The sequence below is a fragment of the Haplochromis burtoni genome, unplaced genomic scaffold (genome assembly GCF_018398535.1).
Source record: "Haplochromis burtoni strain Fernald_Lab_line unplaced genomic scaffold, NCSU_Asbu1 Contig_140, whole genome shotgun sequence".
Classification (NCBI taxonomy): domain Eukaryota; kingdom Metazoa; phylum Chordata; class Actinopteri; order Cichliformes; family Cichlidae; genus Haplochromis; species Haplochromis burtoni.
In genome coordinates, this window is record NW_024582501.1 from 389,467 (window position 1) to 410,885 (window position 21,419).

General features: G+C 40.6%; 1 protein-coding gene and 1 long non-coding RNA gene across 2 annotated transcripts in view; one reads left to right on the plus strand and one right to left on the minus strand.

Annotated features, from left to right (window-relative positions):
• Positions 1 to 1,597: 1,597 nt before the first annotated feature.
• Positions 1,598 to 18,902, minus strand: colgalt1b (collagen beta(1-O)galactosyltransferase 1b). The gene is made up of 12 exons (XM_005931343.3): positions 18,444 to 18,902; positions 13,465 to 13,575; positions 13,251 to 13,368; positions 10,670 to 10,804; positions 7,814 to 8,018; positions 7,596 to 7,715; positions 6,627 to 6,703; positions 6,429 to 6,535; positions 5,930 to 6,062; positions 4,779 to 4,906; positions 2,667 to 2,873; positions 1,598 to 2,542 (listed from the first exon to the last, which is right to left on the minus strand). Exons 1-12 carry the CDS (start codon positions 18,659 to 18,661, stop codon positions 2,272 to 2,274), a joined length of 1,830 nt encoding a protein of 609 aa, XP_005931405.1. The 5' UTR covers positions 18,662 to 18,902; the 3' UTR covers positions 1,598 to 2,271.
• The window catches only part of LOC102311819, a 5,720-nt gene continuing 2,795 nt past the window's right edge, over positions 18,495 to 21,419 (plus strand). The window contains exon 1 of the long non-coding RNA XR_316341.2: positions 18,495 to 18,632. This is a non-coding gene — a long non-coding RNA (uncharacterized LOC102311819). The remainder of the gene's footprint in view (positions 18,633 to 21,419) is intronic.

Genomic DNA, 21,419 nt, shown 5'->3' on the forward strand with positions numbered 1-21,419 from the left:
GAGAACAGACAAGACTTTAGAGGTATTACAAAAAAATCTATATTCATTTGTTTTAACAAACAAAAATGCAACCAAAGCTGCAAGTCTGGGTTAAAACTGCAATATGAGCTGCGAACTAAGGAAATACAAAAATCAATCCTGCTGTTATTCAAGTGTGAACAAATCCTTTGGTAACAGGTAAAACAGATACATTCATCAGTTACAAATAAGTAAGCCTAAAATTAATCTCCCAAAACATAACATGTAGTAAATAACAATGGCTGCTTGGGCCTAAATTAAAGATCAAGGTATTAAGAGTCAGAAAAGGCGAACAGAGGTGATTCCCAGCAACAGACTGAATATGAAAGATGAACGTAGCCTCATGGTTTGAAAAGGGAAACCAGTGAGAATGATCTTAAACTGACATTTTTTCCACCCAATGGCCAGCAGAGAGCTACTCGTTCTTCTACTTCTCACTGGTTTCAATCAGAGTTTGATTTCTTATGATTTTCATTATGTAATTATTGTTAATTTTAGAGTAATTCAGACAATAAAGGATGAAAACCGTAAAAAAACCAAGCTGAAGCATTCAAAATGCTCTTCTGTCACAGTGGCCCACACCATCTTCCCTATACAGTCTATGTTCCCAACCTGGATTTGATCACAATACAAATATGAAGTTTCACGACGTGAATTTACAGGAAATTTATATACATCGATATCATCGATATTTATCAATATGTTAATATCGTTTTTCTTATTTTTTTTAGATTTGCTGGTTTATTTTAAACTGGTTTCCTTCTAAACTCCAAAAGCTGTTAAACTGAAACTAATGAATGACCAAAAGTGTCTTGGTGGAACAGATCCATCCAGTGAAGAGGGATAAGTGGTAGGGCTGCACGATTTTGCATAAAATGAGAATCACGATTTTTTTTTGCTTAGAATTGAGATCACGATTCTCTCACGATTTTCTTTTCCAGTATAAATATTTATTGCACTTATTAACTGCACATCAACTTCGTAACAGTTGAGACTGAACATAAAACCAATAAATAAACATAAAAACAACAAATGTCTCACGTTTTGTTGTTGCCGCAAAATGTTGTACTGCTTGAAATTCCGTCTCCACCGTTGCTCGACGCTGCGTGTATAGAGCAGGTAGTGCAACAATAGAAAAATAGTTGCGGGGACGGCACTGTGTAGCGTTTGTCTAGGGTGTTGATCATTTTCCTAAATCCCTCGTTTTGCACAGTGTTGATGGGAGCCATAACTTTGGTCAGGTGATAAGTGATAGCCTCCATAATTTCTTTGTGCCTGCGGGAGTTCGACGTGTATAGGGAAGCGCTGTATAAGGTTCCCGTTATTGGTGTTTGGGTGGTTGACCGGGACGGATTTTCTCCTGTCACTTTCTCGTCATCCCTGACGTGCTCTCCGTTGTTTTTTCCCTGCTAATTTTAGCATCACACGGCACAGCTTCTGTATCACGTGGTATAAGGCTCCGCCCTTGTCATTTGTTGAGCAGGAAGAGTGAGCGCTTGTTTTCATGCAGATTACGTCCCGGATAAAATGCGGTACAATTGTCGTCGTGGGTTTTTTTTGTTTGTTTGTTTGTTTTTAAAAATCGTTGTCATTTGGAAATGAGATCGCACATAAGTATGGATTGAGATCGCGATTTTCTAACGATTAATCGTGCAGCCCTAATAAGTGGCCAAACATGCTGGGAACCATGTTGGGAAATGTTTTGGTGATTGTTTTCTCCAGAGAGAGAATTTTAGACAGTAGAAGAAGAAACGTAATATAACCTTGTTATTCTTTAGGAGGTCACATTTTAACTCAGAACATACTGCAGCTTTAATTTGTGATTTAGGGAAAGTATTGGTGAAATTGCTCTGGACAGTTGAAACATTACTGGAGTGTTTTTTGGAGACATGCAAAACTGCATGTGAAATTCTCATGTTAAAAACTATTAAGAGACCAGCGGTGGACAAGGGCCGTCTATGGGATGTAATAAATAAAACAAAAGCTGACAGCTGACTGTTCAAGAGTTAACTCTACATCTAACCTCCTCTCTCAAGAGAAAGATTCAATAGTGAAGAGAGAAAAATAATTTGTTCCTCATCAGCCCATTGTCCATCTGTTCCACTATGACTCCTTTATTCCACCACTTTGTTAGATTCCCTCCATATTTTCTATTTCCTCCCACTATCACAGCTTTGCTCTATTTCCCTCAGTCTTATCTCTGAATGCCAGAGTTCTTTCTCTCTAACTCCTCCTCAAATCTTCCCTCCTTCATCACAGCTCGTCCCGTGCGCTCCAGTTCTCCAGTTCAGATTGCAATACGTCAGAGTTTTGGGCTTCGAAACTCAGCTCTTCTTGCTCCTGAGTTTTCCTGGACTTGGCTCGGTCCCAGTCGGTCCTGACTGACTCGTTGTCCCAGACTACTGATGTTTCCGTGTCACTGATGTAGCCCGGGTCTCCTGTGTAATGGGTCGGATACACCAGAAGCGGCTCAGCAGAAAATGCACGCAGGTCCCGACGCTCAAAGTGGTCCATGTACTCTGATCTGATGAGCGAGACAAGCGGGGATGTGATTAGATTTACAAGAGCGCCACAGAAAAGAAATCACAAAGAGGAGGCAGATAACAGGAACAAAGAGAACACGTGGAGAGCAGATGGGTTATACTTACACTGGATGTTTGTTGTACATGACAGGAAGGAACTCGTCAACAGGCAGCATCTTCCTTAGAGGATCTGCACCGAGGAGCTTCTTGGCTCCTTGTAACGACAACATGTAGCCAAGAGTCCAGTAGGAATAGTCGGCCTCCACCAGATTGTGGATGTTTGGTAACGACTTCTCTGGATGGTCCACCTGCATTCGTTTCCGCCCAATATAACTGCAAGAGTTGTTCACATATAAGAGGCACAGATCACAGATTTGAAATGACAGCTAATAACAGTAAATCTACTCTACTGTCTTAACAACTATGCTGAATCCAGATGGAAGAGATGGTAGGCATCAGATTTGAATATGACCCTTTTAGTTTTATCCTCTTGAATTAACTAAGTGAACTTATATTTTAATTAGCAACTAAGAATCAGCACACAGATGAATATTGTTTCAATTTGTTTTAAAACCCACTGTGAGGAGGCACACTTCCCTCTGTGATGCTTCAGAACATTAATGTAAATTTCTGCAGTGATGGTCTAACTGTGGAGGAAAAGTACACAACGCAAAACCTTGAGAACTACTCCTGCCCTGATGCGCCTTCTTGGGGCTTGGACACTTGCTGGGAAACTCTCATCAACAGTGAAGATTAGGGTTGGGCAATATGTAAAAATTTTCCAACTGGCAATTGTCAGTCCAATAATCGGCGATGGGCGATACATGTGCGCATGTGCAGACTTTTTGATGGGCGAAGCAATGTAGTCATGCACGTGGTTACAACACAGAAGAAGTCCAAACATGGACGAACTAATTTGCCCAAAAAATAAGGGATGACAGCGTTAACGTGGTCATCACGATCAAAATTTTTAATGTGCTCAACCCATCTAGAGCGCAGAATGAACAAACTTTGGACAAACTGCCCGAAATGCGTTGACAGAGACATTTCAGGGATTTTGACTCCAGATGGGTTCATTCTTAATCGCGATAGTTGTGATGACGGTGCGTTAATGCTGACAACACTAAAATAAAATATAAAGTTGCTCATTTGGGATGAAAGAGGTAAACCTAAGGATCTAACCAAAGCGGTGTGCCGCTTGTGCAGACGTATAGTGCGAGCAAAGTACTCAAACACGACTAACTTGCATGAGCATGTACGTGTCCACCATCCTAGGCTATCACCAGCTTCTGCAGCTCCATCAACAAGCATTTGGGCGTATTCTGAGGTGGGTGCATTTGCTCGCAGATGAAAGAGGATGCTGTTAAAACAGCGCTATTATTATTATTTTCTGTTGACTGCTTCTATTAGCTCCATTATTATTAGCAAACTTACTTATGGGCAAATAAATAAATAAATCGCCCTTATAAAAACGATCACCGATGGGCTCAGCCTATCATCGATAGTCGATATATTCGTCCAGTCGCCCAAACCTAGTGAAGATGTGCACTGGTGATACTGGATATCCACGGTGAAATTGCAAATGGACACAAGTAAGTAGGCAGAATGGGACCCACATCCTTTTCTCTTGCCAGACAGTAGCAAATGCATCAATTACAACGTTTGTGCAATTATAGCTTAAAAATAACTCCACATAGCAATATTGGAGTTCGATTGATAATTTCCACTTAATAATGTGATTGGAATAAATGTTTGTGTTTTAACAACATTTTTTCACACTGGCATAGCGGAAACTCTTAATGAGATATCAATGAGTCTCTGCTGCCACTATGACAAAGAACCCAGCAGCAAGAAAATTCAATCAATTCCTCCTCAGCTGTTGAATTCATAAGAAAAAAAAATACGAATATAAAAATATACAATCGGGCTTTTAGAAATACTAAATATAGTTGCAGCTCAGCTCAAGCAGACTTTGCTGCAATATTTGAAGGTCATGTCTAGATGAGTCTCCCGAACAGCTCTTATTTCGGATAGTTTCAATGAAAATGCCGTAGGATGGTGCTCAGGAGTGGGATGCTGCACTGGATTATTCCCACAAGTGTTCTCAGCATCTGACTGGTGGCGTCTGAGATATCGTGTGACAGATGGTTGGATTTCACTGTAAGAGGATGATGGAGATGATAATCCTCTCTGTTTACTACACTGTGTATTTCCTCAGTTCGCTGAAGCATCACTCACATGAGATCCCAGTCCAGCTTGTGTGATGTCACTTCCTGCAGCAGTGCCTGAAGGCGACGTTTGAAGAATACTTCAAAGCGGAGGTCGTCCTCGATGACCAGAGAAGTCTGGAGACCTCGGTCTACTATCTGAACGAAGACATATGGATATGGAGCATTACAGTGCTGCCAATATATTGGTGAGCCTGTGCATAAAATCCATCATGTACTTAGGTGGATTTAGTGTAACGTTTGTTAAATCCTTTTTGACCTTTATGGGTCCTTCGTACAAAATGATTACAAATGGCTAATTTTCTATAATTACACATAAAAGCCTGTGTGTTTGTTCATTCTCCCAAAATAACAGGAGAGGCTGAATACAGCTGGTTTAATTACAATACTGACTGAGCTTTTTCCTGACAAACAGTGCAGCTAAACTATGAAGTCTTTTATAAAGATTCTTTATGAAAACTACCAGTTGACCATGTAGACTGGGCACACACGACATTGGTTCCCAAATTGTAACCTAACTATTTTTGATGGCCTCCAGTGTAGCCAGGATATCCAGATAGTGGATATCCGCTTTTTGACTTCCCGGTTATTGTTTGCAAATACAGATACAATGAAAAAGGCTCATGAAAATGCAATAAGTCACTGGTTTTGCAACTGCATTTTGGTGAATACAGTCCCTTAATTGCTCTTCATGTGGACTGTTTAAATGCATGCAATCAAAGTCTATTCAAATATGATTGGTAAACAGAGGCTGGACAACAAGAGAACTGTAATTGGAGAAAGCTACCAGTCTCCTTTTCTTTGCTTATACATCCTACATAATCACATGCAGATAGCAGTTCATAGAGATTACATGCACTGCAACGCCCTTGAGTAGATGCATGCCGGGTTTTTGCCCCTAACCCTCGCTTGTAATTCCTCTCTCTTTCCTTGCACTTTTTATTACAGCAAGTATATTTTCATCATGAAAATAATAATAATAAGATGTACAAATTTGTCCAAAAAAAAGCAGCGCTCTCATTGAAACATATAGAAGACAAGTTTATTTGCCGCTCAAGCCACCTTTCCTCACGCAATCTCAATTACTGTGTTTTTAACAATAAACCTTATCTAAGATGTGCAGGTAGACATAATTGCCTTAGGACAGCTCAAGAGTCTCACCTCCTTCCAGATGTTGTAATGAGACAAGAAACAACCCAGTTCACCCTTGGTTAGAGGTCGACCGTGATAAGGGTCTTTGTATCCTGGCAGCATCTTAAGCCCCATAGACTCTATATCAGACTTGTTCAGAGCTCTGAGAGAAAGAGATGGACATTGAGATTTAATATGGAATCGATACTCAAATGAAACAGTGAATAAACATGTACAACACAAATATATTCGTAAACCATACAGGTATCAGGACTGACTGCAGAAACAAATCAATTACGAATAACTGAATAACAGCCTAACTTTTGGACAGCCCACGCAAAGGTTAGAGACATAAATAAGCAAAAAGTATGTGGCTCAGGGAATCTAGAAATAAGAGCAAGCGACCAGCTGCTTTTCACCTGGTTGTTTGTCTCAGCCCGGGCTCACTACATCAATTTACACTGCATGTTGCAGAGGCACAAATCAGGAAGACACAAGCGGTGGGGGAGGAAGAAAATGAGAAACGTACTTGCCATCCACAGCAGCAACAACCTTACAGCTGATCTCCTGCTCGTACAGAGTTCTCAGCATTCGCTCACGACGGTCAGCTCTCCGCACCAGATTTATCATAAACACCTGGGTGCACGCAGATGCAAAACACACACGTCTAGATTACTGTGCACGTATTTATGTGTGTGAGAGAGTGAACGAGTGTGTGCATGTATACCTCATCAAAGCCTATCTTGTTAGGCTGCTTGGGAGGAAGAGACAGGAAGCTGGAGGGCTCCAATGGTGGATTTTTTACTGTCAAAGAAAAAAGGAGGAGGGGAAAAAAGAGAATGAGTAATGTGTTAGAACAGGAGTTCCCATAATGTGGTTTAGGGAACAGCAGGGGTCCACAAGATAGTTGTGAGGGATTCCCCTATGAACGCTGGAAAAAACCTACAGTTTATGTTTTCCTTTGATTTCCTTTGATGTAGTATTTTGCAAGATACTGGTAAGTATTAAAACCGTGTTATAATCAGGTTATTATTATCTTGTATTAGTATTTGTTGTGTGGTTTGTCTTTCTTTTTCTAAAAAGTGATACTTACATATTTTATTCATTCTCAACTCTATATTTTTACTCTGAGATCATGCTGGAGTAGCTTTTCATGAGTTAAGAATAATTCATATCTAGCGTATACTGTGCTTTTATTCTCTTTCTGAAACATGCCTCTTAGCTCTTCTCCCTTACAGCCATCCTTCCCTTTAAACTTTCCTGTTTGGCTACCCCTCACAAACAGATGGTACTGTACTCTGAGCTGCGTGTCTGAGATGACCATATCATCATGCCTACCATGCTCATTTGTCAAGAGTTATACAGCATATGGCACTGCTTTGGTAGAAGGTCACACCGCTCTAACTCAGTGCATTTATTTTGTTACTGAGGGAACAGCAAAAGACGACAGTTGGCTGGCGTGAGGATTTGGTTTTGATGGAAAATTTTTTAAATGCAACTCAATGCTACAGACCAGACGAGGCAAGTGAAAGATGTCTTGAGTACCAACAGATCAATCCGTTTGAATATAACTAGCTTAAAGACTTCTGAGACATAAACAACTTTATTTGCCTTAATCACAAGAAAACTTGCACCCAACGAGTAAACACAAACAAATCACTTCTGCATTTCTGAGCGCTTTGATCTTTTGACTCACCCATGACTTCAAGGTGAGTATGCAAAAAGCTCTCTGCCTCATCCTGCAAGGTAGCATGAGAACGCATTGGCACCGGGAAATGCCCATAAGTCTCCTTGTTGCATATATACATCTGCACATCTGTAGGCAAGAGATGAAAAACAAGCTTACACTTTCTTTTTTGAGAACTTTAATGGACCTACCACATAAAAACTCCAGCTCTATTGCCTTTAACTCACCTGCCATGCGCGCTGAATAGGCAAAGACAATGACATCATCCAGGGCCCAACTGTATTCTGGGTGTGGTGGATAAAAGGCCAGCTGACGGGAGGCCTCTTTTCTAAGGTCCATCAAGTAGGTAGAGTGGACCATTGGTACAGGAAAACAGCCACGACGCTCCTGCCTGCGGATGGGCATATAAGCTGGTGTGCGCCTGTAGTAACCCTGCAGGAAGTGCAGAAACACTGTGTGCTATAGTTACAAACAGCTCTCAGCTGTGTCCAATTTATAAGGTGAGCAAGAACCTGAACTGAAGGACTGGGATTTGAAGTTTCTGAATGCCTGTAGCACTTCGTAGGAGGTTGAAATATCGACATATTTTTTTAATTTTTGACAAAAGACATTTTCTAAGAGCAAATCTTGAAATTCTGGGTTGCGCTGACATGGAAAAGACATTGACTGATTGCCTTCTGGCAACAGGCCTATTAACTGTACTGAAGGAAATGTTCTTTAGAGGAATCAGACTGTTGGCTGAAGATGGTTTATTTTGTCTAGAGGACAGTCAGCGTCCTCATGTCTATTCTGATCTGAAAAGAAACAAAGATGAGTTCTGAAAGGCGTCCTGCCAAGACAGGAATAGATCACTGACAGCTTGTGTGATGAATCAGATATGCTGTCAAAATCATGGCAGCAGTGTCTGCATACTCAGGGAAACATGTTTCAATTCAATTCAAAACAATTTACTTTGGGTAATAAATAAATAAATAAATAAATAGAGGTATATATTTACTCATTTGAATAAACAGAGACAGCAGTGGCGTCTGGTGAAGCAAGTGGTAGCAAGTGGCGAAAGAACAAATTAAAAAAATGACTGTTTATGCTGTCTGTGTACCAGCATGTTATGTTAAATATTATATATGGTAATATTACTTCACCAGACAAAGCAAAACTTTTAATTTCCTAAGGAATTCCACGGCATATACAGTCGACAGCCACTTTGTTAGGTACACCTTGCTAGGGCAGGATTGGGCCCCCTTTTGCCTCCACAGCCACCTTAATTGTCCATGGCATAAATTCAACACAGAGCGGGAAACATTCCTCTAAGACTCCGATCTATGTTGACACAATAGCATCACACATTGGCACAAATCTCTTGTTCCCAAAGATGATTGAGATCTGATGACTGTGGAGCTCATTTGGAGCTCATGGACCACTGTGGATATAAAGCAGGGGTCTCGAACTCCAATCCTCGAGGGCCGGTGTCCTCAAACTGTCCCTGTTGCAACACGCTTGAATAAAATTAGAAGGTCATTAGCAAGAGTATAGAACTTGATTGCATGCTGAAGTGGCAACCCTTAACCCTTAAATTTCAGTAAATGTAAGTGTTTGAAAAAATGTACTTCTAAAAGTAATTTTATTGCACGATGTTCATTCACTCATGGCTGAAATACCACCTCAGCATGCAATCAAGTTCTATAGTCTTACTAATGACCTATAAATTGTATTCAGGTGTGTTGCAACAGGGACACATGGAAAAGTTTCAGGAAACCGGCCCTCGAGGACTGGAGTTTGAGACCCCTGGTAAAAAGGGATCTTATCTGACAGCAGCATCACTTTCAACAGCTTCAAAGTTCAACATGATGTATGTTCAAATATGTTCTTCTGCAAACTTTGGTTTCTTTGTAATGGGTTGTTATTTGAGTCCGTTCCTATCGGCTTAAAGCAGTCTGACCATCCTCCTCTGAGCTTTGACATCAACAAGCATTTTTATCCAGCGAGCTGCTGCAGGTGTACCTAACAAACAGTATATAGCACCTACACATCAAACACACTCCATTCACTACGCTGGTAATAATAAAGACTCTACCACACCTTCAAATTGGTTAATTTACAGTGTTTCTAAAGTTAGGTATTGTACAAATATAATTTCCTGAAGCACATGAAAAAAAACACTCTGTAAATGTTCTCCTAGATTATTTTTCAGTGTTTGGAGGACGGCAGGAAATGTGTTTTTCTTTTCCACAGCAGAAATATTAAAATTTTACAGACTATCAGTAGCCAAAAAACTAAATAGTGGATTTCATTATTCATCCAGGATATAAAAAGAGGTTTTTAAGACACGTTATAAAGAGACTAACCTTGATAACAAGGAATATTCCGATTGAAGGACGCTAAATCTAATAGCTTTTTAAGGCCACTTTGATTAAATTTAAGCTCTTGCATTTACAAAAAGGCTTAAAAAACACGTTCTGGAAGTACAGCATTCATTTTTTAAAAAGCAAAGAATTTGTTGGACAAAAACTAAGCGGAAAATTAGAAGAAAAGTATAAAACACTATTTCCTTTCAAGCAACTGACCCCCTGGCTTAGGTTCTCCATCCTCCCAAGCATAAGAAAATGACACATAAATCTTATCTATCATCTGAAGACATTTGAAAAATGGATTTAGAGACGTAGCAGCAATTTCTCAAAAAGTTAAGATCTTAATTTTGCATCAATTTAAGGCTTTAAAGATGATGAATAATCTTTGCAGTCTCTTTTCTTTGTGTCACTGTGATTAAAACCTGAAGCTAGCAGAAACTTAATTAAGTGTTATAAATTTAACGATGCACAGAAAAAGGAAAAAAAAACATCCAAGAGATGCACCATCTTGCGGTTTATCATTTCGAGTCGGTGGATAATAGCATTTTCTAAATACTCTTATTGTGCTATTGTGCTTATTGCATTTTAGACTGTTCTTTGCCATCTGGTTGTCACAAATTAATACGTTATTCACACATCCAAACTGCTAACAGAATGCATAGGATGTGAGATACCACATAGCCAAAATTTAAATGGGGTGTAAATGGATAGCAGCTCAAAAGAAATCTGCAGTACCTGTGAGGTCATGCCGCACCAGAAGTTGGAGTATGCAGCTCTGGACTCCAACATGGGAGCTACAATGGTCTTGTTTTCCCTCATCAGCTTCCACAACACATCCTGATTGGTGAGCAGATTGTCACAGTCGGCCACCTGCGGACAGACGAGAAGGGCACAGTATTGACTATCGCACACAAAGGTACACATGTAAGCACCCAAAATGTCAGCCATTGCTTCACAATAATTGACTGAGCCACGGCAACATGGCTTGATCATTAGACACTGCAAGCATAGGCCGCTCCTTCTTAGACCTTTTCACCTCGAAGCACGTAATTTTTTATAAAACCCTTACAAACAGACTGCACTAGTATTTGCTGTAGGCTCATTTTTACTGAGTTTCTGTTCTGAATTGATTTTCAGGGAACATTTTTTGTTGTTTTCTGTTTTTTGTTCAGTGCCAAAGTCTTTGCCTCATTACATCTCAACAACGACAACAGATGCGCTCCAACAAGTGCTCCCAGACAACTATGTGTGTGTGTATGTCTTCAGCATAAAATGTATCCTCTGATATTGGCTTTTTGCACACGCACCTTCAGTACACTTACATTAGGCATTGATTTTCCAAGTCTCTAAAATTCTACTGAAGGGACAAAGCGTAATTCCTCTGAAGGATATTCCCTCGTTTGGTCTTCGGATGATGGTAGCAAAGAGTGCTGTTAAACATATGGGTCTAAAATCTTCTAATTACTGTGTGCATATGGTTCACATCATTTTCATACTCATCAAGCTATTCTACGGCTCCTTGTGCTTTGTGAATGGGGGTATTTTTGCTATGAGAGAGACCAAGTGTTTATTAACAAGATAAAGGTGATTACTGTGCAACTTTGTACCGATTACCATTTTCACTTTCCTCTATTGTGACAGCTGGACCCAATCCATGCGAGCAGGAATATACACCACAGCTTAACAGAACCACCAGACCCCTACAGAGCATTCAGCGTTTTCCTATAATTTGCCAACCATATGTGCCTTGGCCTTGGCCAGTGTTTGTCCCAATAAGTCACAGGAACTTGTGCTAGAAATGTAGCATAAATGTAGTTAGTTTAAAAAGAAAGTTTTCTCAGGACTCTATGCAGTACATCCCATGATTCATTCAACAGCTTGCAGAACCATCTTTAGCAGCCTTGGAGTAATTGTTTTTCTGTTTAAAGAAATTCTGGCCCACTCTTCTTTACAACGTTGCTTCAGGTTCGAGGACATTTGTTTATTCACGCCTCGCTTAAGGTCGTGCCACAGCATTTCAATTAGGTTGAGGTCTGGGCTTTTTCAACCACTTTTCTTTTTGTAATAGATTTGCTGCTGCGCTTTGCATTACTGTCATGTAACAAGACGCAATTTGGGTCAAGCTTTAGCTGTCAGACAGCCTCTAGCATAGTGATCGTGGCTCAAGAGTTGGGAGTTCGCCTTGTAATCGGAAGGTTGCCGGTTTGAGCCCCGGCTTGGACAGTCTCACCGTTGTGTCCTTGGGCAAGACACTTCACCCGTTGCCTACTGGTGGTGCCAGTGTCCTCTGTCAGTGCGCCCCAGGGTGGCTGTGGCTACAATGTAGCTTGCCATCACCAGTGTGTGAATGGTTGGATGACTGGTTGTGTAAAGCGTTTTGGGGTCCTTAGGGACTAGTAAAGCGCTATAAAAATACAGGCCATTTACCATTTATACCATCAACTCAGTGCAAAAAAAGCCGTAATAATCATCCCACCACCACCATGCTTGGCAGTTGGTATGAGGTGTTTGTGCTGATGCTGTGTTTGGTTTTAGACAACCTATGCATTATGGTCAAACATCTCCACTTATTGTTCCAAAACTCTTGTGGTTTATGCAACTTTGCACAGAGTCCTATGAAAACTCTCTTTTTCACATGACTGTATGTAAAACTACATGGTAGGAATTAGTGGAAAATCTTTTAAATTGTTATTTCTTACTTACATCGCAAATATTAATAAAAATCAATGCATATCTACCTGTTTGCCTAATATATGAAGGAATGATGTAAAACAGTCCTATCTCAAAGTACTGGCTAACTGGCCACAAGTTTACTTGTACACAGGTATTAGCACGCAAGAGTTCTAAATAATAATGGTTTAAAACAATAAAATTGTATAATACACTGAAAACCTAACTTCTTGTGTCCTTTTGCATTGTCGAATCGAAACAACTCTAACAAAACAGCAAAAAAACAAAACAAAACAAGCTCATTTCTGGCAGTTTGCCATTCAGCCTTTAGTTACCAGCTACACGGAGCTGTAGTTGTTTACAAGTGCAAAAGCACTGTTCTTCCCTGAACTAGGGTTTTAAAACTATAAAGAATTTAACACTTGACACAACAGCATTAGTAAAAATGTCAGCCTGAAATTTGCATATTTTGAATTTTTTACCTCAGTTCTCTGAAGAGATATAAGCATTTGTAGATAATGTGGATGAGTGGCTGTTAAGAGAGTGGAGTGTCATGAATCAGCGTATTGTAATTTCCACAGATATCGCCTTATTCACCGAGCTGAGAGCACATAGTTGTAGAGCTGCAGAGTGGATGATAGCATACCAGAAGATAGTCTGCCCATATCTCACGGGCAGTGTCCAGCGCTGCCTGACGGAGCTTCATTACATGTTCATAACGGAGATTATTCCAGTGCTTGGGCCCCACCTCATCTTCAAAGGCACTGAGGCATGCAAAGACAGACGCATTAAGTAATGTGCACACCACGCACACACAAACACGCACAGAGACCCATTGTCACAAATGGGCACGCACGTACCTGGGTTCATCTTCGGGTCTCCACTCCACATAGTGGTAATAACTCTGGACCTTGATGAGCCACTCTCTTAGGATGGCTGTAGTGTTATCTATGTTGTGGTCTGTCGCCACCCTGTGGGAGTGATGACAGGAGAGAGCGAACTCTGAGTAAAGAACAGTTCTGCTGGTACCAACAAGTATTAAGACTTAATTTGGCTTAAAGGGAGATGAACATGTATCATTATGTGTGAAATTTATTATTACAATATACAGCCTATTAGAGACATGCTGGAATAGCATTGGTCCCAGTCCTAGCATTAATAAGACAAGGCTGTGAATCCTAGGAAAACTATTTTTGGTCGGTGTCGCTATAAAATTCTGTTTTATTGGGTCACTGACTACATTTCAAACAACCACAGTAATCCCTGTACATGATGTACTTTTATTTATTAATATTCGGCAGCATTTATTATTCTGCCACTCAAACAGCATTTTCTCAGCAGGAGCCCTGTTGTTTTCTCTTCTGTTCTGTCTCATTTACTGCAGTCAGCTACTGTCTCTGCATAAATAGTTACACAAAGCTTCTGCTTTTGGAAGAAGAATGATCCTGTTCAGTTTTATACACTGAAGTATGGAGGTGGTAGAGAGGATTATAGATTGATTATCGGTTGTTTTCCAATCAGGATTGTGAGTTGTTTCCAAAAATCAAGTGGGAAATGTTTTGTGCATTAAGTAATAAAGTTCAAATAGTTTGCAACACTTGCCGGTGCACAAACTCAACATTTTAATATTCCAAAATCATACAGAAATGAGCATCAGTAGATCAACATGTCTTGACTGGAATAAAGCCATTTAATAACTAGGTGAAAATTTCAAATATCAATCAACTGTAGAAAATATTTCAGCCTTAAAATTCAAGTCATTTTAGATTTAATTATCCACCATCTATTTATATGGCAACAATAATTTTTTATTGTAAGGTAAAGCCCCAACAAACCTTATAATGCTATTATGGTGTTAGCAAACTAAACCTTGTTAAACATTCAACAGAGTTGGATCGAGTTCAGCATTCATTCTAGAGATAAAGGACTAGGTGTTCTAGTCCTGGTGAGGAAAGATTTAGCATCATTAAATTAGCTGATACCTGTTTCTGTGTTTTGCACCTACAGTTTATTAATGCATCTTGCTAACTAGCTTTAGCTGATAAATTGGGATTCAACCTTTTTATCCACATATGACAGTTTCAAGATAACAATAACAACATGTAAGTGGCTGAAACACCAACACTGAGGCCTCAAAATACAGAGTCAACAACCAGTGGGCTGATACAATGGCCACGTGTTTCGTACTGTCTGTGCTGTGTACTGGTTAATCACAAACTTTGTCTTGCGAAACAAAGCAACTAGAACTCTGAAGGAAACGAAACAAGCTGAAAAATGCTGAAACAGCCCACAGAGCTAAGATGTATGAGAATATTTGGGTGGTTAGCTCAAAGTCATTGCATAAGCCTCTGAAGGTTTTTTATCCATGGTCACAAACCTTCAGAGGCTTGTGTTGGAACCTAAAATTAATGTATAAGTAATGTATATAATAAATATTAGTAATACATGTTAATATAAAGCAAGGTCAATTTTCATGTGCTGCAGCCTGGCATTCTTTCAGCTGATGACACGGGGGTTCTTTTCTCTATTCTCATCCCTGACATGCATTCACCAATGCAGATTTCAGTTACAGTCTAAGTTAAAAGGTTGGATTGCATGTCTTTAGCATAATTAGAATGGTCCTTTATTGCACACATTCCACTTTGGTCCTTTACTGCTTATTCTGTCCTGTACCTGACTGCCTTTATGTGACTGCCTTGTGATTTCTGTAAGTAGGCTTTAGAAATAATTCTTCAGGCTTCTTAAAGGACACTCTGATCTTCTTTGAATGCCCCGAACGTGTTGCCTTTTATTCCATTCTCTATCAAAGTGATCCCACACCGCATTAATAACTTTGAGGTTTGGACTCTGGGGAGGCCAATCCATGACTCAAAGTTTTTTATTGTGTGTGTTTTTTATCTAAGTATGCTTTTACTGCATTGGCAGTGTTTTTAAGATCACTGTCAGACTGAAAATGAAACTGTCCGCTAGCACAGGGCGAAATGCTGCACTAAATCGTGTTTTACAAATGGATGTAGACAGTCACTGTTGTACCTGTCTGTTGACTAAATTTTTCAAATTTGGATTCATCAGTTAATAACACCTGTTGCCACTAATTTTCAGATGTGTCTCAGGTCCTGTGTTAGGTCTTTCCTGGATTTGTTCACATTTGTTAGGGTTATGTCTTTAAGACACTGTTTTGACCTTCTTGATAAAAAAAAATGTTATTTTTCATACATTCAACTAAAGAAATGACGTGTTTTTTGCGACAGGCTACTAGTAACAAAATGTCTAAATTTAAATGAAATATTTGCTAAATTGTCTGTTATGTTTAGACACGACGCTGGTTCAACACTTGAGTTGGGTGTCTGTTTTATTACTGGGTCAGTGTTAAGTGGCTCAATAAACAAAATGAAAATGACACAAAGACTAAGCTGAACATGAGTGAAATGTTCAAAGAAAAACTTGGCAATGAATATGTTGATATTTAAAGAGTGCAGTTTATTGGCAACCTAAGACACTTTAGGACATTGATAGTCTGAACCTGGAGGACAAATTCACAGTGCATAAACCCAAAAAGAGAAAAAAACTAACCCTAAAGAAAACAAACATGCTCCTGGCTGTGCTGCTCGTCTAATGGACATTTTGGGGGATTGGAAACAGCAGGATCCTCTGCTGAACACTTTTGGGTCTTAGCAAGAGACAGAACTCTCAGCACCAGCGATGATGCTGACTGATAAAATCTTTGACATCAAAGTTGACATTTTCTCTATATCCAAGTTCAAGCTCCACAGTGAATTAACAGCTACACTCCTACTAGTGCTCAAAATGAGACTCCCAGCGCTGCTGGAAGCAGTGCAGGGCTACAAAAGGATGTGACCTTGAAGAAGATAACAAGCAAATGTAAATCAGCTTTTGATTTTCATACGCTCAGTTGCTGAACTTTTTGAATGCTCTCATAATCCTTTTTATGGCCTTGCTGTCATTTGAGGTTCAAAGCGTCACATCACTAGTATCAGGTGTGGACGGGGAAAGAAAGGCAGACAATAGAGCCACAGAAGGGGAGGGTGGCATTCAGCTGCTCTCTGTGCTATCATAACAAATCTAAGTGTGTCAGGGAGGGGCAGAGACAAAGACAGAAACACAGACGGAGCGTGAAAGAGGGAAAGAATGTGTAACACGGCAGAAATGGATTTAACTCCAACCCTGTCATGTAATGAGCGTCAGTCAACGTGCTGCTGATGTTAGCCTTCCCATCTGTCTGTGGCGTTTTTAACACAGCAGTGTCATCTCAGCACCTACATGTGACCAGCTAACCAATCTATCTTCTTCTCCCACGCTCTCTCTCTCTGCATGTGTCTACTTCTTTTCTCTCTGTTGGACACAAATTTCTGACAGCTGTGAAGTTCTGAATGGCCAGAGGTAGTGAATTAAAAAGGGTTTGTGAAAAATAAATATGTGCGATTGCAGCCATGCCTAACGGATATGAGAGTGCTAGGGGAAAAAAGGCAGGAGGAGGAAGATGATTTATGGCTTGATGATAACATCCCCACTGCATGTCCCTGCAGAGCACACACACTCACCAGTGTGTGTGTGTGTGTGGTTGTGTGTGTGTGTGGCCGTTTGCCAAGTATTTCATCTTAACCTGTCACGTTGATAACTGCAGACATCGACAGGTGGCAAGCCAGCAGCTCAGAATATATCTTTCACACTGCATTTCAAAACTTTTTATATCAGCTCTTCCACGGAGAGATGAGCTATGTTGTATATCAAAGCGAGCCCGCTGAAAACTGGCTGCCACATGGGCATGGTTAAAATCAGGCACAAATATCTGGCTCAGACACAAGAAAAGAAGCTCAACATCCAGGTTGGTTTGTTTGAAGAGGCACACGGACACTTGAATCCCTCGTTCTGGGTCTGATGGAAAAAGTTTCAATTCAGCATTTAAATGAAGCACGGCATCCTCTGATCAAGCAGCCATTTCACAGGAGTGACTGATGTTTAGTTTTAATTCCCCTTCCTGCTGTCACATTAAACGCAACTCTGCTAGAGGCGTTTAGCCCCTCATTTTCCTTCATTAGACCACTGGATTGCCAACTAGGATATAATCTAACCTGTCAGGTGTGAATGCTGATGAAAAATTTAAAAGAATCTCTCAATTTTCAAGAACAGATATACTAGCAGGGGATCACAGGAAGTTAGCAGAGCTGGAGACAGGAAAAATCTAGAAGGAGGGGGGCTGGGTAGCAACAGAAAAAAAACAGCCTTAAGGTAAAAGAAGATAAGTCCTGCGGAGGCGTTTTAATACACGGGCTCACATTCACAGTCTATTGTGTCTGGTCGCATTGTAAAAGATGTATTCAAAATTGTTTTAAATACTAGTTTTGTTTCCAGACGACTTTGGGAGACGACGATGATGAAGGGGAAGAGGGAGGGGAAAGAAAGGGGAGGGATAGGGGAGAAAGAGCGGGACTATGTAAGAGAAGCTCCGTGACTGAATGGAACTTTTCCTGGGCTTGACTCTGCAGGCGGAGTTCGCCCTCCCTGCTCTGCCAGCTCAGGTCCACACAGTAGGGGAAGCCACGCTGCTCCCAGTTGCACTCATTTCATCACTGGTGTCATTTACAAAGATAAAGCCCACGCTGCATATGTGTTCCCACAGCTTTAGAACACAGCGCCCCCATCTGATCGAATCTCACAAGCGCACGCGCAAATGCACGCAGAGTTTTCCTCTATAATTTAAACCCGGGCTCGACGTGTCTCTCGTGCGCCACTGAGAGCTTACAGTGAATCCCATTTTGTTGTACTTTAGTCAGCTAGTTACTTTAATATGTTGACACGACACACTGATGACACTCACCACAGCGCAATGCGGTCCTTCGGGTAGTTCAGGCGCTCGATGGTTCCGAGGAACAGCGGCAGAGAGTGCGCCGAGTTGCGACAGACCAGCGCGATAACGACCCGGGGAGCGAGGATCGGAGACTCGGGGCTCCAGCGCTCCTCGGGGAAATAGCCCCAGCTCCGGCCCGGCAGGAGAACGAACAGCAAGGTAAGCAGTAGCGAGGTGACCCGGTGCATGGCAGGGGCGAGTAACTCCTAGAGGCCAGGGCGGACAGGAGAAGGAGACTGGGGGATGTAGTAGCCGAGGGTCCCGCTGTTGTATTATGCCGACAGTGTGTACATGGCAGAAGAGCTGGCTGAATTAAAGGGCAGGTCTTGACTGCTTTAAGGGGAACTCTCTACTGTCCAAAGGCCGTTGCTTCGCAGCCGCTATGCACCACAGTTACAGAGAAAATTAACCGTGAGCTACTGACAGGTTAAGCTAGAATGAATCCTACCTATATATATATATATATATATATAAAACAACCTTCTCTTTCCTATAAGGCCGACTGGACTCACTTTGCCATATACTGCCCTCCCCTTTAAGAATAGATCCAGCTGTAGCAGATGGAAAGCCATTTGGGCGTGTCGGATGTGTTGAGCACACTGCAGGCCTGTCATACCTCTGCAAAATATCGTCCAGAAACTCTAAACTAAGGGGATTTACGCTCTGCTTTGGAGCTACTGTTTGAATAAAACCTTCATCTCATGCCGTGTCCCATAATCATGCATCTGTTATACCCAAGTGACAATATAATCAGGATAATGACAATAATGGTGATTTTTGTATACAGAAATATTAATTACAGAGCAAATAATTAAAATCATGGTGTACAGCTAACCTAAGCACTACCAGGCATTTTAGTGATTAACGCTAAATTTGAATGATTAAAATGAAAGATATTAGTGAGAAATGATTCCCGGATCTCAACGTGAGAAGAAATCCGCAGGTATAAGATTGTGTAATTGGCCAGTGTTGAGTCTTTTTGCTGGAAAGTGGTGGCGCTGAAGGTACTGCAGTACCCCCTAGTGGATAGAGATGACCTACATGTCCACAATTACAAATGAAAACATAAAGTACAACTCAGACTCCATAAGCTACTTTTATTTTTCCTTATATTTTTTTTCTTGGCTGCTTGCTTTAGTGGTTGCCATAGTGGATCATCTGCCTCCATCTCCACCTATTCTTAGCCTCCTCTGTCACACCAATCCTCTGCATGTCCTCCCTCACTACATCCATTTATCTGTGCTCTTCCACTTTTCCTCCTGCATGGCATTTCTACAAGAAGTATCAGTATAACTACCTTTGTCTTTGCCATCATATCAGCTAGTACTCTCTGTTTACCAGCTATAGCTTACACCTACTCTCAGCTCTTCACTTCTAACTTCCCTCCTCTCTTGTCGCCTCCCCCTCTCCTCTTCCTTTGTCTTCGGCCAACAGTACCGTAGTTTCCACAGGCTCCTTGTTGGCCAACAGCACCAGAGGCAATCATTGTTAATCTCCGACCAGTGCGGAATGGGACCCTCTTTACTGGTGCTCTTTAATATACAGTGCACTGGCTTGTCCCCATATACATGCATACATACATAATACGATTTTAAACACTATGAATCCAAAGTAGAAGTGCGCTTTTGAAAGCATTCAGTATGGCCACTTTTTAATGGTTTGATACAGCAATCCATTTCTGTTATTAAGCATATTATTAACTACCTGTTAATAATAATCACTGATCAATGCATTTATAAACACACAGTACTCGCAAAAGTCCTGAAGCATTCCTCATTTATTTATAATTTGCTTTAAAAAAGACAGACTTTATTGTTTAAGTGGTCTTGAGCTATAGTCTTCCGTGATTTCTGAAGGTCTTTTAAAGGTTGTTTTTTTTGGACATGGGTTGTGCTTCAACTAATTTTTAGACCAGAAGACACAGCAGACAAGGGTGTCACTGTTGTATTATACTGACATGAGATTGGATTAGCGCTGGCTGAATTAAAAGGCAGGTCTGAACTGGTTTCAGGGGAACTCATTGTTATCAAAAGGCCATTGCATGCCAGCTTGTATGCACCACAGCTACAGTAACATTGAACTGTGAGTGAGGTACTGAGAGGTTAGGTTATGATAAGACAAATCCTCCTTATGTATTCAAACAACCTTGTCTTTTTAATAAAGCCATCTATACTTTCCCTTTGACATATGCTGTCCTCCCTTTTAAGAATACATCACACAGTCTGCTCCTTGTACCTGAGCATTACAAAGTTTTTTTTTTTGTTTTTTTTTGTTAAGCAACGCACTTATGACCCATTCAAACATAAAAAGGCATCTAACTAAATGGATGTGTTGTGTCTACACATACAGACAGCTTAGGAAAGGAGCAATTTTAAATTGTGTCTTTAGGCACTTTGTTAATAGCAGCCTATCACGGACAGTGACTGTCTGCAGCCATCTGTAAAACACACCGGAGGCTCTGAAATGGTTTGGTGCTGTATTTCATCCAGTGATGTTGGGGATCTTGTGAAAAGAACTCTGGAACTATGAATAGATACATTTTAATCTACCGTATTATATCAGCTGTTTGGCAACAGATTCATGTTTCAGCCTGAAAATAATTCCAAATGCATTCACAATGCATAAAAAGCATAAATTAATATAAAACCACACAGTGAAACCATTAGTTATGGATTGGCCTCCCCAGAGCCCGGACCTCAACGTTACAGAAGCAGTGTGGGATCATCTTGAGAGCATGGAACCAAAGGAAGCCAAAATTCAAGAAGAACTTGGAAATACCATTCAAGAAGCCTGTAGAACAATTCCTGAAGACTACTTTAAAAAATTACAATTTTGCCTAAGAGAGTTCAGACTGTGTTGAAGAATAATGGCGGTCATAACAAATACTGACTTTCAAGCTCTTTAAAATTGTACAAATAATAATTGTATTATATATATATATATATA

Coding starts and splice junctions, on each gene's coding strand:
- colgalt1b (XM_005931343.3), bottom strand. CDS start 18,661: ATGCACCGGGTCACCTCGCTACTGCTTACCTTGCTGTTCGTTCTCCTG. Junction 13,369..13,464: donor AGACCCGAAGATGAACCCAG/GTACGTGCGTGC, acceptor TGCATGCCTCAG/TGCCTTTGAAGATGAGGTGG. Junction 6,063..6,428: donor GTTGCTGCTGTGGATGGCAA/GTACGTTTCTCA, acceptor TCTTTCTCTCAG/AGCTCTGAACAAGTCTGATA.